This window comes from Phascolarctos cinereus, unplaced genomic scaffold (genome assembly GCF_003287225.1).
Source record: "Phascolarctos cinereus isolate Bilbo 61053 unplaced genomic scaffold, phaCin_HiC Scaffold_726;HRSCAF=1367, whole genome shotgun sequence".
In the NCBI taxonomy this organism is placed as follows: domain Eukaryota; kingdom Metazoa; phylum Chordata; class Mammalia; order Diprotodontia; family Phascolarctidae; genus Phascolarctos; species Phascolarctos cinereus.
Genome location: NW_027556098.1, coordinates 333,713,732 through 333,730,693, shown reverse-complemented (window position 1 = coordinate 333,730,693; position 16,962 = coordinate 333,713,732). Strand labels below are relative to the sequence as shown.

The following is a 16,962-nucleotide window of genomic DNA, read 5'->3' as shown; positions in this document are numbered from 1 at the left end:
TGAAGGCAAGCTCCTTGAGGGAAGAGACTTCTTCCTTATTTGTACTTTATTAACAAATGAATACCTTATCTATCCATCTATCTATCTATCTATCTATCTATCTATCTATCTATCTATCTATCTATCTATCTATCTATCTGATTGAAACAATGAAGTAAATATGTGAGGTCCTAAACTGGGTAAAAATAATCAACTGCATAGCTATAGTGTCAAGTTACATAGTCATGTTATGACTAGACAAGTGTTTATGCGGGGGAAAATAGCAGTTGAAAGTTTTAGTGGTTTGTAAGCTTAAAGTGAGTCAGCAGTTTGATGGGTAAGTCCCAGAACTTCCTGAAGGTCTAGGCTATATTAATAAGCACATTGATCAGAATAAATATGATCCAACTGTGTGGAGACACAGTAAAGAAAGAAATAGTAATATATGGGTAGTTAAGTATTATAGGAAGTTTCATTCTGATATACCAATCAACTAATTAAAGTCTATTTTAAAATAAATAACTACAATTAAGACTATTTCAAAATTGTGAACAAGTATAATCATCTACCTGTCGTCTCCTTACTTCTCTTTTTATTTAGAAAGATGTCAAAAGCCTCAAATACTGCACAAGCAGATTCCTTTTCTCCATCTCAGTCATAATCTCTGTCTCTGTTTCTGCATCTGCTCCTATCTCTAGCTTTCTCTTCTCATTACTAGTCTCTCTAATCGACTCTACCTCTACAAATACATGTACGCATATGTATAGCAGCAACAAAAATTGGAAATGACATAGGAACATAAAAATATCAAGTGGAAAGTTTGATGTGGGGAAAATGGTGTTGAGCACAGAATCAGAAGGCCTAGGGTCAAGCCCTAGCTTTGCCTTGATATTTGAGTAAATTTGATATTTGACATATGAGTAAATCTCTTCATATATCTGGACTTCAGTTTCCTTTCTATAAATATAAAGAATCATACTTGCATTATTTACCACAGAGTTGCCATGAAAAAAAGGCCCTTATGAGCTATAAAGCCTGATATACATGTGAATAACCAACTTATCCTCTCTTTGAAACTTACATGCTTTTGAATGACATCTTTACTTTAGTTCTTTTTTGTAGTTTCTTACTTCTTATTCATTTCATTCTGCCAACAACCACGATGATGCCTTTCCAATGTCCTCTGAGTGAGACTCGTTTTTTATTTTTTCAGGTACAATAAATTTCTTTAATCCACAGACAGAGTAACACTAGGAGATACGAGTAATGGGCAACTCATGTGCTATACTAGTAAGCTTTTGATCTCAAGAAAAAGTAGGGAAGCTCTCCATATATTGAGTTGAATTTATGGGAAGCCATGGAACTTATGGTGAACTTATGGAAAGTCATGGACAAAAATCACATAGTTATATGAGAAATAAAAAAAATATGAAAAAATTCAAAGAAGCATGGAAATCTTTGTATGAACTGAGGCACTGCTAAGTAAGCTAAGTCAAGAAAGCATTATATACAAAGATAATATGACAATGCAAACAGAAAGAAGAGAAAGAAAAAAAAAGATAATGAACACTGTCATTATAATGGCCAAAACAGTCTTCAGAAAAGAGTTAAACACATGTACTTCTTCCTTTTGTTAAAGAGTTGGGGAACCATGGTTGTGAAATATCACATAAATTTCCATATACATATATGTTGGTTTTGCAAAGCTGTCTTCTTTTTTAATTTTTTCACAAAGGATGAATCTCTGAGTAGGGGAGGGAGGAGGGTTATATTCAGAAATTAAGACGATATAAAATTATTTTTGAAATAAAATAAATATATTTCACCTTAAAATAAATTAAAAAATTATAAACACATCTCTAAATATTCTCTTAGACTAATTTGGAAACTTTGTCCACAATTTGGAAGTACCATAAGGATAAACTTTTTTAAAAATTGTGTACTTATTTTATGATTTTACTTTTTTTATCCAATAATTATTCTTGGAAATTCTTTATTCCTCATTCCCCATTCTGTAATGAATTTCCTGTACCTTTTATCACAGAGAAAAAAGCTGAAGACCAAAGAAAGGAAATGATTTTTATAATAACACCAAATAAAACCACATCATTTAGTCAGTTTATGTATAACCCATGTGGTCTATCTTCTGTTTTCTCAGTTCAAGTATATTGCAGTTTTTCCCATGTGTATAAATTCATATCAAATTATGAATTGACTGCACAATGAATTAGGTTGATCAACTTGTCTTTGAGAGGGAAAATATAGGATAAATTAACCAATAGGACCACTGAACATAAAATCACAGAACAATGGAGTTAGGAGGAGCCTTAGAAATATTTGGTTTATAACCCCTTATTTAAAGCAATTCCCTGACTCCCAGTTTGATACTCTCTTAACTACTCTACCCTGACATTTTAGATGAGATCATTTTGGCTAAAGAGCTTTTGCTCAAAATTATTTTTTTCTATTTGTTTTATATTGGACTATCTTTAAATCTTTAAAACTTCCATTCAATCACATATTTTCATGTTTTTTTCTTTGTTAATAGGTAAAAATATAGCTTAGGTCGGGGTGTCTTGTATAGCGGGTCTATTCCTACCATATACTAACATGAGGTGAGCCTTTCTTATCTTTTCTCTCTTGTAGTTCCAGTGAAATTTGGTCTAGAAAAGGGAAACACATATCCTTTTCTCCTCGTTCTCCTTTGCTGAGTCCTAAAAAGAATCACACAGCCAGGATAAATTGAGAGAAAAAATATTATAAATATCTGTATAGTAAAGATCTCTGATAAAAGTCTGAATGTATATGTATACTTATATACATACATATATATGTATATATGCATATATACATATACATATATACACAAAGATGTTCACATCTGTATGTAAATATGTGTGTGCTTAAAATAAGACCAAGAACCTTAACCTCAACAGATAAGAGCTCAAAGGTTGTTGACAGTTTTCAAAAGAAAAATTGCAAACTATCAATAATGAAATAAAAGATTGCTCCAAATTAAAAATAAGTTAAAAAATTCTGACATTTCAATGTACATATAGCTCATTGGCAAAGATGACCTAAGACTAAAATGTAGTGGGAATGTAGGAATACTAATATGTCACTGGTACGATTGTGAATTGGTCCATCTTGAAAAAAATATAATATTATAAGAAATATCACAATTCTGTTCCAAATTTTTGATCTAGTATTTCCAATACTGACTCTAAACCCCAAGGAAATCAAAACCAAAAATGGTGGCTCCATGTATACCAAAATATTTAAAGCAGCACTTTTCTTTCTTTGTGATAGCAAAAAAAAAATGAAAACAAAATGATTACTCAAGATTGGAAAATGGTTGAGCAAATTGTGTTCTATGAACTTACAGGAAAATTGCTATACTTTTAAAATTGGTGAATATAAGAATTTAGCAACATATGAGAGGATTTGTAAGTACTGATACAGAGTGAGGAAATCAGAACCTGGAAAATAATACACACAGTGACTAAAAGTAAATGAACACAAAAATAGAACCAGACCTTGTATGTTTGTAATGACCAATATTAGGCCAAAAATAAAAACCAGTAAGACAATTCGCCTCCTTCATTTCCTTGTAGAAATAAGGCTCTATGATTATAGAATATTGCATATAGTTTTGGATGTAGGTAATGTGTGAGTTTTTTTTAACTTAAATTTTCTTTTTTTTTTGTTACAAAGGAAGCATAATTATATAGAGGTGTAAGGATAAATAAGTTTTGTGTAAAACATAAGCTTCAAGAATAAAACAGAAAGAAATAGAATCACTACTATAAATTCCTTTAGAGCAAAGGCAAAAGAGCAGAATTTTTCCATATTTGTAGAGTTACAGAATATTGGAATTGGAATTAACCTTAGGAGTTATCTTGTCTAGGAACTTGCTGAAATGGAACCTGAAGCCTAGAGAGTGGAAAAGACTTATCCAAAGCTATTGTATAAGCTAGTGAAAGAGTTGTAATTGGAGAGACTTTCAGTCTAACAAAAATAGAAAGCAATATTGTTTTGTGAATTGAATGAATTCTTTTTCACCTTTTAGTAACTGTGGAAGAAATCTTCTTGCTATTGACAAATTTTATCATTTTTTTAGCTCACCTTTGAAAGGAATGATTGATATGCATGAATGTTTTCCAGTCACTTCATATAAGTGAGAAGGAAAATAATTATAAGAATTGTCAAAATGCCATGTTTAGAATAAAATCTATACGATGAAATAGAAATGCCTTAAGCCTGAATTTAAGTTCATCAGTAACAGTGATAACTTAGATGACAACACAAACTGGATTTTTTGTTGGTTATTGACATGCAAAGAGAAAGCCAATGTCATATAACAAGGGTTACTTCTTGTTAGATTAAAATGAGATTCTCAATATTGAATTGTCTTATCTTGTTTATTCTTTTGAAAAATACAAAAAAACCTGGTTTTTCAAGTTTTAACTTTATTGTTTTTTTCTTTTTTCTTTTTGTTCCTGTTATTGATCCACTGTATGGCTTTCTACTAGCTGTCCTGTTGACCAAATCTCAAAGTAAATTTTCCACATGTAAGTGGTCCCCACAAGAACTACTTTCAGACTATTCTGCCTAGTACAGAGGCAGGGAGAGGAGGGAGGAAGACAGTAACAGAAAGATAAGTGAGATTAGAAATGAGACATCTGTTTTTATACTTCTTTGGGTCTACCACTTCCTGGGAGACACAGATCTTGCAGTTATTTATCTGTCAAATGGAGATAACAACATCATTTGCTGCCTGGCTGAAAAGGAGATGAGACTGAATAAATGTAAGAAAGAGCAACTTCTGTCTTCTCCTTGGGGTATTTCAAAGACAGTGGTTTAGCTCTGCAGAATGAAAAAGAGGCATACATTATGACACCCTGGCAGGAGGGGAGAAAGTCATGAACAAATGCCCCTAAAAATGTTAGTCTCCTGCAGATTATATGTTTTTCCCCCAATAGGCAAAATAGTTCAATTATGAGACACATGGAGTCCAGCACATTTAAATGGGTCATGCAAAAGCTGGCTTTCTCTTGTCAAATTCTGAACTCTGGATATGGAAAACCTTCCCTCCCCCCTGCCCACACACACTGTTCTTTCTTATTTACAGAGGGTCACAGAGAAAGAAGTGTCATGTTCTTGGAGAAATGTACTGTTTTGCTTTCCAATTTGTCACTGAGCACTTTTGCCCATAATATTCCTTGTGACTGCAATATGCTTTCCTGCCTCACTCTGCTGAAATCTCACCGATCATTTAAATACTATGATACCTCAATGGTTCTACAATCTTATTGGTGTGAATACTTATAAAGCATTCTCTATGTTTCCTGATCTCTTGCTATTCTTGTCCATGTATTTCTATAAATCCTCACTAGGAGGTCACCCAACTGACAACAGTCTTCCTCTGGTTCTTTTTGTGTCTCAGGGATGTCAGTGTAGCACTTTGGGTATCTTTCTAATGTCTCTAGTTCTCGATACATGACTATAGAACCTCCTTTTAAAATCATAAATAAATTCAATGATGTCTTAGTTGATTTCATCGGTTTCCTATTGCCTCTAGGATAGAATGTAAGTTTTTCTGTTTGACTTTTGAAGGACCATACAACCTGTCCCTAACCTATCTTTCTAGGCTCTCTGGACATTACTCCCTTGCCTGCACTTTGTGATTCAACCAAATTGGCCTTCTCTCTGTTTCTCACATGAGAAACTTCTCTCTCATCCCTATACTTCCATACCAGCTATAACACATGGCTAGAATGCCCTCCCTCCTCACTTTGGGCTCAGACAATTCATCTCTTTCTTCAAGACAAAGCTCATGCATCACATTCTGTAAGAAGTATTTCCTGATTTCCCCAAATTCTATTGATCTTCCTTCCAAGCTACCTTATATTTAACCATTTGGTATTTGCATTTATTATCTTTATATTTATTCTGCATTTACCTATATAGGTGCTTGTCCTCCCCATTATAATATAAGCTTTTTGTAAGTTGCAATTATTTCATTTTTATACTGCTGTTCCCGGAACCTAGCATAATGTCTGGAGCTTAGTAGGTGCTTCTTCACTTGTTGATTGACTCATGTCTTTTATATTGCTTATAGTGCATGTGTCATCTTTGGTAATGCACTTATACCCAAAATTCATTTCCTCATTGTCCTTTGCATTATTGGTGATTTTTATTTTTATGAGATTTTGGTATTAATATGAGTCATAATCATAACATATCAATAGATTATGCCATGTGGAATTGTACCTGTAATGTTTCCCTTGTAACCAGACAGGAAGCCTTGGGTTCAAATTCTACCTCTGATTCACACTGGTATGCCCATAGGCAAGCAATTTAAACTTTTTGAACTGCAGATTTCTTGTCTGTAAAACAGAGATAACAATACCTGTAGAATCTACCTCACAGAGATTTTCAGGTCACAATGAGTTCAGTACTTGGCTCATAATTTTTCCTTTCTAGCCAACTTCTGCCCTTCATAACAGAAAACTTCAAGATATATATTGACTCCCATTCAAGCACCCTAACCACTCAATCCTCAACCTACTCACTTTCTAAGACTTAGTCCTCCACCTCACTTCAGTCACACACAAAGATGGTTATACCCTTGATCTTGCCATTACCCACAAATGCACCACTGCTATATTCAAGAATTCTGAAATCACCTTATTTGATCATAATCCATTAATTTTCCACTTCTCTGTTTGCTTGCCTTTACCAAACCTTGTATTTCATCACCATCACTATGTCCATTCTTCAATCTCTTTATTTTCTCTTAGGCCATCACCCCTACACTAGCTATTCTCTCTTTGTTTCCTCATCTTAACCTCTTGGTAAAACAGCTGAACTCTATACTGTCCCTTTTTTTAGTCCCTGGCTCTTGTATACATCATCAGCTGCACTCTGTCAAGCCTCATCTTTCATAACTTCCATCATCTGCTGCCTTCACTCCTACACAATGCTGCTGAACAACAGTGTAGAATAGCATATACGTGTTCTGAATCCACTACAAATTTATGTTCCACAACCTCAACTGGTTGCCCACTGCGAGAGTTACACAATGTTCACTGCTGCTAGGCAATCCTTCTATACATCCAACTCACTATCCCCCTTTTCATAGTGACTCTTCCAAACCTTTAGACCCCTCCTAAAACTCCCCATGCCTTCTCTTCCCTCATCATCCAAGCAGAAAAATTTCCTTGACTCATATTTTACAGAAATAATTGAGGATATTTGCAATGTTTCCTCTCTTTTCCTCTTTGTAATGACATATTATTCAGATGCCTTCTGTCACTACCTCTTCCTTCATCTCTGTCTCATATGAAGAAGTGGTCCTCCTATCTGCCAAGGCTAAACAGTCTACATACATAAGCAATCCTATTGCATTCCATCTCCTCTTACATACAGATTGCCCCTTCTGTTATCCCCATTCTATTATTTATTTTCAAACTCTGTCTCTTTGTTCCTTCCTCGGTGCTTGCAAATATACCCATGTCTCTTCCAGTCTGACAAAAAAAAAGAACAAAACCAAAACAAAACAAAACACCTATTACCCTATATCTCTTCTGTTCCTTGTGGGAAAAAAAGAGAAAAAGAAATCATTGTTTTATACCACTTTCACCCACTTCCCCCCATACAAAAGCAGTCATAATAAAGAAAAATGTTAAATAATGCCAAGTAATCAAATAATGAATTACACTGCATGGGTCTTATAGAAAAAGAAAGCATAACATGTCTCCCAATGTCAATATGAAGATTTTTTTCTCCCTATATATCTCAATATTAACACAACTCCCTGAATGGTTTGAGGACAGTAAATCAAATCTGAAAACCCTAGAATACTCTAGTTACAAGCTCCTTCTTAGAGAAATACAAAAAAAAATTGTGATGCCTCCCATAAGACATTTCAATAATATTGCTCTGATGAAAAAAAAATCTGTGACTATCCAAATTAAAATACCATATATAATATTAAAACATGTTTCCCTTCCTCAGCAGGTTATTATCACATCTTAACTGGAAAGCTCTCAGTAGGCATGTGATTTGTAGAAGTGACCTGCTCCTGACAGTAAGCTTTAGGAAACAAAATATTGACCAATAATTCAGATGGCTTACACGGTCATCGGAATTAGATATCGTTTGGTTTTGCTTACCTGTTATACAATTGTTACCTTCTTGAGTACAGTTTCTATTTAAGATTTTTTTCAGGGCTATCTGTAAGCATGTCCTCTGCCTGATTCATAGATTCTTCATTTTATGGCAGGTTAAGTTAAATTAAAATCTAAATCTAAATCTATCTATCTGTCCATCTCTCTCTCTCTCTCTCTCTCTCTCTCTCTCTCTCTCTCTCTCTCTCTCTATATATATATATATATATATATATATATATATATATATATATATATATATATATATACGTGTGTGTGTCTATATGTGTGTGTGTGTGTATATATATATGTACATATATATGTGCATATGTATATGTACATATACACACACACACACATATCTTCTTAGTTGCATGCAAGCTTTCAAATCAAATTCCATTTGGAAAATTCTAGTAAAGCATTTATGCATTGCTCTTATCAGAGTACTTCAAAGAGCCAAGTCACTGTTAAAGGAGTGGTCAGCCTACTCTCCAAAGAAGGCTGATGCTGTGCCTGAAGATCATGTAGTGTGAGGATTAATTGAAGGAACTGAGGATGGTTTAGCACAGGAAAAATAGACTTAGAATTAACAGGATAACTGCCTTCAAATAATTCATCCAAAATCACAGATAAGACATACATCCATGTTCTTTTCTGGATTTGGAGAAAAAAAGCAATGGGTAGAAGTTTAGAGGCTAGAAAAAGATTCCAGCTTTACAGAAGGAAGATTTTGAACAGAGTTTTTCAGTAGTGGAATGGGGTGCCTTATGAAGGAGTAAGCTCCCCTTTAATAGAAGTGTTTAAAATAAAACTATATAATCATCTATCCAGGGATGCTGTAGAGCTGGGTAGGGTTCTAAACTCTATGTGTGTGTGTGAACGAGAGTGATATAGACCCCTTTGCCAATCCAGTGAAACTTATAGACTCAATTTCAAAGTAATGTTTTTAAATTCATAAAATAAAATGCATAAGTTTAAAAAGAAACCAATTATATTGCAATATGTATGTATATGTATATATACATACATACATGCATGCATGCATGCATAGATATATACACAGACACAGATGGATTCAGAAATTGTTGAATGATAAGACTCAAAGAATAGCCATTAAAGGTTTGATGTTAGCTTGGAAAGAAGTCTTTAGCAGGGTGCCCCCAGAGATCTGGCTCTATGCTACTTAACATTTTTGTCAATGGCTTCAATAAAGGAATACCACAGCAGGTTTATCAAATTTGTAGATTATACAAGCTGTAAGGGATAGATAACACACTCTGTCCAGACTCTTCCCACTGCATTCCATCCTATGTACTTCTGCCAAAATTATATTCATTGAGTGCTAATCTGATTGTGTCGCTTTCCTACTTAGTAACTCCAGTTTCTCCCTATTATCTGTAGGATAAATTATAAATTTCTCTGCTTAGCTTTTGAAGCTCTTCACAACCTTCCCCCAACTTACATTTCCATCCTCATTATATATTACACCCCATCCCAAATTCTATAATGCAGGCAAACTGGAGTTCTCCTTATTTCTCATATAAAATACAATATCTTGTATCTTTGTGCCTTCACAATGATTATGTCTCCATCTTCTCTTCATGTCTGACATTCGTTCCTTTCTCATCTCTGCCTCACAGAACTCCTCTTTTTCAAGATGCAGTTCAAGCACCACTTTCTATATGAAACCCTTGCTAAAACCTCCCAAAAGATAATGTCCTCCCAAATTACTTTGTATTTAAGTACTTTAGATTTAGTCTCTTGATTGTAATTCTATGTATACTTAAATGTGTATTATGTATTGTTATGTCCCCCACTATAATGCAAACTCTTGCAAATAGATATTATTTGATTATTTTTATTTTTATCCCAACACTTTGCACAGTGTTTGACACATAGTAAGTGCTTAATAAATGCTTGTTCATTGACTGACTGATAAAAGTCAGGATCCAAATTGATCTGAATTGTATTGAGTTGAACAGCATGAAATTTTTAATGTGAATAAATGGAAGATACTTACTTGGGTTCAAATTAATTTCAAAAGTATAGATGGGTGAGACATGATTAGATAGCAATGTGTCTGTAAAGATCCATGAAAAAAAAAATTACAAAGTGGACTTCAGTCTCAGGAGTCTCTTTCCACTTCTCCAGTGTAAGTACCAGAGTGGTAGAAAAGGGAAAAAAAAAGAATGATTCTAAGAATTGTAATTTTTAGATCATTTACAAACATTAACTTGGGAGTTGGTACTCTAAATTTATAATCTTTGTTCAATGATTAATGCATCTAGTTTAAGAAACATCAACCTTGAATATTTAAACAAGCTACTGATGATGATGATGATGATGATGATGAGAGAGAGAAATGGATAAAAGATATTGACACAACCTATCACTGTTTTAAAAGAAGTTTAACTTATATATATATATAATTATAATAATATAATTAATAACAATAATTATTAATATAAATGAATTACTATAAGATGTTGGCTTTTGTAAATGAATCTTTCCATTGCCTCAGCCAGGATATAATTGATTTCCTATCAAAGCAGAGACATATGGAAGACAAGGACAATATTGGTTTGGAGTACAAACTTTTTTGGTAAAATTTTAAGTGGAAAGCTACTGGAACACTATGGGTAATATCACTTCATAAAGCAGTGAGAAGCAGTGGAGGGAGACACAAGTTTACTGCAAAATGGATGAAAGGCTTCCTGAGGGCACAGAAGGACAAACTAGGCATAAGTCAACAGATAAGAAATAAGAAAAAAAATCTCCAAAGATCTCAAGATTTTTATAACTATTACCAAGTAGAATGGAGTTAACACATTTAGACTTTGACACAACTGTTTTACGTGATAAGTTGTATAAAGAAGCTGAAATGCCTCTGTGGAAAACAAAGATAACAAGAATATCTGTGAGAGACCGAATATTCACAAAGGAGATCTGTGTTGTATGTGACATAATTTTGAGAGTATTGAGGGACTGATTCTTAATTTAATAAGAAAGAAAGTTATCTTCTAATAAATAAAAAGCTGAACTTTAACTTCTGAACCCAAATCCAGCATTGTTTCTATTTCACCACATCTACCTTTACAAGTTGCTTGGAGTTAAAGTCCAGTTGGATTTAGAGAAAACAAAATCATTTTTGTTGTTGGTGTTGTTGTTCAAGATCTGCAAACAACATAGTGCCACAAAGTGGGACATAGGACAGGGCTGGCTACTCTGAAGTTCACTACTTACTTGGGTCATTAATTTGGCTTTTGAAGGGTTAGTATCTCAGGCTCATTTTCTGGACCCTTAAAGATGATTCCGGATTTTTTCTTGGTGGGCTCAAAAACTCAGAGACAATATTTTCCATTGATTCAATAAACGGCATACCAGATATCTGCTGTGATATTTAGATATATATAGCCAATCTGAATGGTAACCCAACATATTACCATATATCCTCAATATTCAGTGAAACTATTACAATCTGGTTTGTTCTAGGCCTGTTAAGGTGCTGAGAATACAAAGAAAAGGGTTCCACTGCAGTGAAGCCAAATGTGATTTTATAACTCTAGCAAGACTGCACTGAATAGCTCATACTTTATCCCTTCCTTACATCTATTTTTAGTGACATAAACCTCTCCAAAGATTTTCTCTTTGGGAAACAGATACTGAAAGATGCTCTAAGGCCACAGTTGACTCTTGACAACACTGTAAACACTGGACACAGAGTATCATTCCCACACATGTTTCCTACCTGGGCCCATCCCACATTTCTCATGTATAAAATAAGCAATAGTAGTGCTATCCAGTAATGTGGTAATATTTTTATTATTAGAAATGTTGGTGTAGAGACTTCCAGCTTCAGGTAAATTCTGGTTGTTGTTTAGTTTTCAGTCAAATCCTACTCTTCCTGACTCTTTCTGGGGTTTTCTTGGCAAAGACACTGCAATGGTTTACCATTTCCTTTTCCAACTCGTTTTGTAGATGAAGAAACTGAGGCAAGCAGGGTTAAGTGACTTACCCAGAGTCATACAACTATTAAGTGTGTCAGGCTGGATTTGAACTTAGGAAGATGAATCTTTTGGACTCCAGGCCCAGCACTATCCACTGTGCCACTTACCTTCCACACATGTTTGACTAGCTTCTATTCAATTCAAGCCAATTCATTCAACATTTATTAAGTAACAAATATATGCTAGGCTTTTGGCTAGGCCACTTGAGATAGAAGGACAAAAATAAAAATAGCTCCAGCATACAAGGAGTTTATATTCCAGAGGAGAGGAAAGGATGTGGTATGTAAATGACATGTACACAAATAAATAACTATATACTACTTACAAAGACAATAAAATAATAACAATAGCAAAGTATTTTTACAAATATTATCTCATTTGATCCTCACAACAACATCTAGGAGGTTTAATTTAACAAAAATTAAATGACTTTCAAAGGGTCACAGAGCTTGTAAGTGTTTAGGGATGGATTTAAATTCAGGTCCTGCTATCTCTAGATCTAGCACTCTATCCATTGTGCTACCTAGCTGCCTATAAATATAAACATATAAAATAATTTCTGAGATAAATTGAAAAGCTAACAAGGTTTCTTTCAACTCCACGATTCTATGATACTTGGCACCTATTCACACATCTATGTGTCACCTCTCAGGTGGCATGGATTATCCCACTACAAGGCTCACCCTGGCCTTGTCTTCCCAAGTTAATGCTCCAAGATCATGACATTTCCCATTTTCTTCTCTCCCTTCCTGGTGCCCCTCCCATCCCTTTAAAAGTAACCTGTCTTATGTCATACTGGGTTAGGATTATACTGCTTCCCAAGGCAAATTATCTGTTAAATAATTTTTAACATTTATTAGATAGTTACAAAGATGGTTAAAAATAGTCCCTGGCCTCAAGGAGTTTGCCATCAAGGAGATTTTAGACATATAACAGACACAAAGAGCACTACACTAAGGGCATAAAAGGAATATAGGACTAGATGATGGAAGGATCACTTCCAACTGGAAAGAATGAGAAAGGCTTCAAAAAGCCATTTGGAGTAGGCCTTGGAGAACCAGGTAGTATAGGAATAGCTAGAAATGTAAAGAGATCTGAAAGGTTTTAGTGATTGTTTGGATATTTGAAATTAAAAGAAATGTGTTGGAAGTGATTTTGAATTCATAGACAAGAGTGACAATGGAATAACAATTTAATTGACTTAAGTAGGGAAGTCAGAAGGTGGAACAGGTTTAGGAGAAAAGCTAAATTTAGTTTTAAAAATGTTGGTTTTGAGATGTTTGTGCATATTTAGGGAGAGGTGTTCAGGAGACAGATGGATATGCTAGTAAGGAATGTCTACAATTCATTCGAGAAGTTAAGTAAGAAAAAGCAGAAAAGGCCTAGGAATGTGGAGGGCATGGAAGCCTCAATTTTCTCTACACTCTGTATCTGGCATAATGGCTTGGTACATAATAGACATTTGATAAATATTTGTTGAATGAAATCAAAATTAGACCATTTCAAGGTAACTGTCCACCTACCATTTAATATGCTACCTTTCCCAGATTTTTTTTTTCAAATTTTGACAAAGGAGCCATGGAAGCACCAAAGAAATTACTCTTTAATGATGGAGGTTAGGGAAGAATGAAGGCAAGGAGAACTTTTGTTGATCAATCTTCTTACAAGGCCAATTGTGATATTGGTCTTTTCTTTGTATGAAATTTTTAGAAGCTCAGATCTTCTTGCAGTTCATAAAAGTGAATGTCCTTGCTCTTTATGTCTGTATCAGCATTCTGATGAATAGCTAGAGTTAAATAATAATTTCAATAGAGAAAGAACACAACAGTTTTCTCATCCTACTATACTGTACAAATGTGTTCCCTTGGCAAGGGAAAGCAGTATAATAACTATTGCTATATAGTCCCCTATTCATTAAGCATAACACTCATTTTCTTCAAGGCTCAACACAAACAGCATCTCCTTCTTGAAACTTTTTCTCAGGCCTTCAATACAGAGTAATTGCCTCTAATTCAAATTTTTCTTAGAATAGTTAGTTTCCTTTATCATATTCTACCTCTTATCATAATTATCCCCCCTACTACTCTACAGACTCCCTAAGAGGAAGGACTGGGCCATTTTCACTATTGTTTCCCCAATACCTATGTGCTTTGATTAATGTTTAGGTACTTGGTAAAATTTTTTTGAATGAATGAAAAAAATACACGCCTAATATATTCCTAAGGCACATTAGAAAACAGAATTAACTGAAAAACACCAAACTGCAAAAAAAAGAGCTTGTCAAGAAGAAACATGCAGGACATTTAAGACTGGTGGTGGTGGTGTTAACTGAAGCAATCAACCAATCACCTCCACCCTATCTGAACTAAAAAGAATCTATGTCCTTTATTAAGTCAGAACATCTCTATTGAATTAATTACTCATTCAAGAGTATTAGATTATATGAAAAAAGTCATTGATCAATTTGGAAGGAATGAAATCCATTGGATGAGATGGAGTGACTCTGTATGGTAAAGGTATTGGGACTGGCTAAAGAGATTTGGGATATTTTTATATAAAATACTGGGTGTTGTATAAAGTAGGAAAGCAATTTGAACAAAATACTTGAGGTCAGCAATTCCAGACAAGCCCCTGAGAGGGAATCACTTTTGGGAGAGACAAGGAGAAGAATTTTTGTCTTCCCCAAACCCTTACCCCACATATCTTCTCCAGAAGATAACTTTGTGAATCTCAAGAGATTGGAGAAGTTAGCTTTCTCATCATCTTTGTAGCCATGGCACTAGGATAGGAAACTAGTGGCAGTGCCTTCATGAGGAACCAAGGAAAAACTAAACATGATGAGGAAAGACAGATCTAATTCTACAAGGTACCCCACAGAAATATAGCATGCCTTCATGAGTGTTTCAAGGAAGCGGGGGTAGAGGGAGGAGGAGAATTCTAGCAAAAAGACTTCCTAGAGCTGTCAATTTGTTGCATGTTCTCCAGATCTGAGCTTACTTTACCCTGAACCCTGTATGTGCTTCTAGGAGAATGTGCCCCTAATTTGGAGGAGCACTGTTCTTCCTATACTACCTTAGCAAATATTTATAACCAAAAAGTAATTAAAATTGGCTGGCTAATTAATATTAACCAATTAATAGGAGACATACAATGGTGGAGACTTGTAAGTTATAGTACTAAAGATATTACCCCTAAACTTTCATGTTACCCCTAAAACCTTGGGGACAGATGTAATCATCTCTCTTCTGTGGACTTAACCCACTAGACCTAGTGCTACTTGGTCTGGTCAGCTCCAGAGCCAATGCTACAAATGTACACATGAACATAAGTGAGTTACCTTCCAGTGTGTTTCTAAAGCTGAAATTAGCATCTCGATCCATAGAACCAGCTTCATATTGAGTTAGGCTTAGGCAAGATTCCACATCAGCTGATGTGGGAAGTCTTGGAGTCCTCACTCGATCATGGTTTCCAGGGCTACGGAGTAGGGGTCCTTCTTCTGTTGCATTACATAAGGCTTGCTGGGTGTTGTATTCTTCTGATCGGCTGCAGATAACCTATACAAAATACCTTTTTATTAAGAGATTTGTCTGAATCATTAACATAGAAGGCAGAGCCAGTATTAGTGAAGCCCTGTCATTAACTTGATTTATGACATTGGCTAAGTCATGTGTTCTCCTTCTGCATGTTGTATGATCTATAAAATTGTGTGTGTGTGTGTGTGTGTGTGTGTGTGTGTGTGTGTGCGCGCGCGTGTGTGTGTGTGCATGTTTCAGGGAGGAGGGGATGAAAATGTTTGGGAGCAAATGACTTCGATTATCTCTTAGATTCCACCTGGTTCTTCCATTGCATGTTTTGGTTCCTTCTAGTTCTTACACTGTGGGTTCTAATGTTCCTTATAGCTATGACATTCCCTGTTCTAAGGTCCCTTCCAGTTTATATCATCTATTATTCCAACACCCTATAAGCTCTGAATATCTATTTGAAATTCTCAAAAGTAGTACAATTTTTCAAAACTGTGAAATCTTAGGCAGCAATTTTCATTGCTACCAAATGACTACAGTTACCTGCATGTAAAACATAGTGAATCAAAGTAGAAAATTGTATTTATGTATCACCTGACATAGTGTGCTTCTTTAAAAAAATGAACATGGAGTTAAAAAACCTCTTTAGAACCCCAAGTTCCACCACTTACTGTGTAGCCATGGTAAGTTTCTGCCCTCTTTGAGCCTGTTTCTTCATCTTTAAAATGAGAATAATAATGCCTGCATTATAATTTAAAGATTGATATGTTTGTTGTGCCAATTAAAGGAAATATGTGCCAATGCTTTGAGAAGTATTATATACATATTTATTTTTTTCTGCCTTTAGAATCTGAAATCTTTCTGACGTAGATGTCCAAACTGATTTTTCCCCAGGTAGCTTAATTAGAAGCATGGATGAAAGCATTCATTACTTTTAGCACCCTATATTTATTTATCTTCCTAACTCTCAGAAAAAAAAATGAAATAAAATAAAATAATAAATATTGTTAATTATTTTTGGAAGGGTAGTATGCTTTTCATGGATTTTTTTTTTAGGCATTTGGGGTTAAGTGACTTGCCCAGGGTCATACAGCTAGTAAGTGTTAAGTGCTTGGTCTAAGGCCAGATTTGAATTCAGGTCCTCCTGACTTCAGGGCCAGTGCTCTATCCACTGTGCCACCTATGGATTGTTTTTGAAGATTATGTTTCTCCATCTCTCTTAAGTGATATAAAGAGAATTAAATTTATTTTTCACAGCCATGTCATCACATAAAAAGTGAACCT

General features: G+C 34.7%; 1 protein-coding gene across 1 annotated transcript in view; it reads right to left on the bottom strand.

The window, feature by feature from the left end:
* The window catches only part of TYR (tyrosinase), a 167,037-nt gene that overhangs the window by 123,175 nt on the left and 26,900 nt on the right, over nt 1-16,962 (bottom strand). Inside the window, exon 2 of the mRNA XM_020993647.2 lies at nt 15,495-15,711. Coding sequence (XP_020849306.1) covers nt 15,495-15,711 — 217 coding nt within the window. The remainder of the gene's footprint in view (nt 1-15,494; nt 15,712-16,962) is intronic.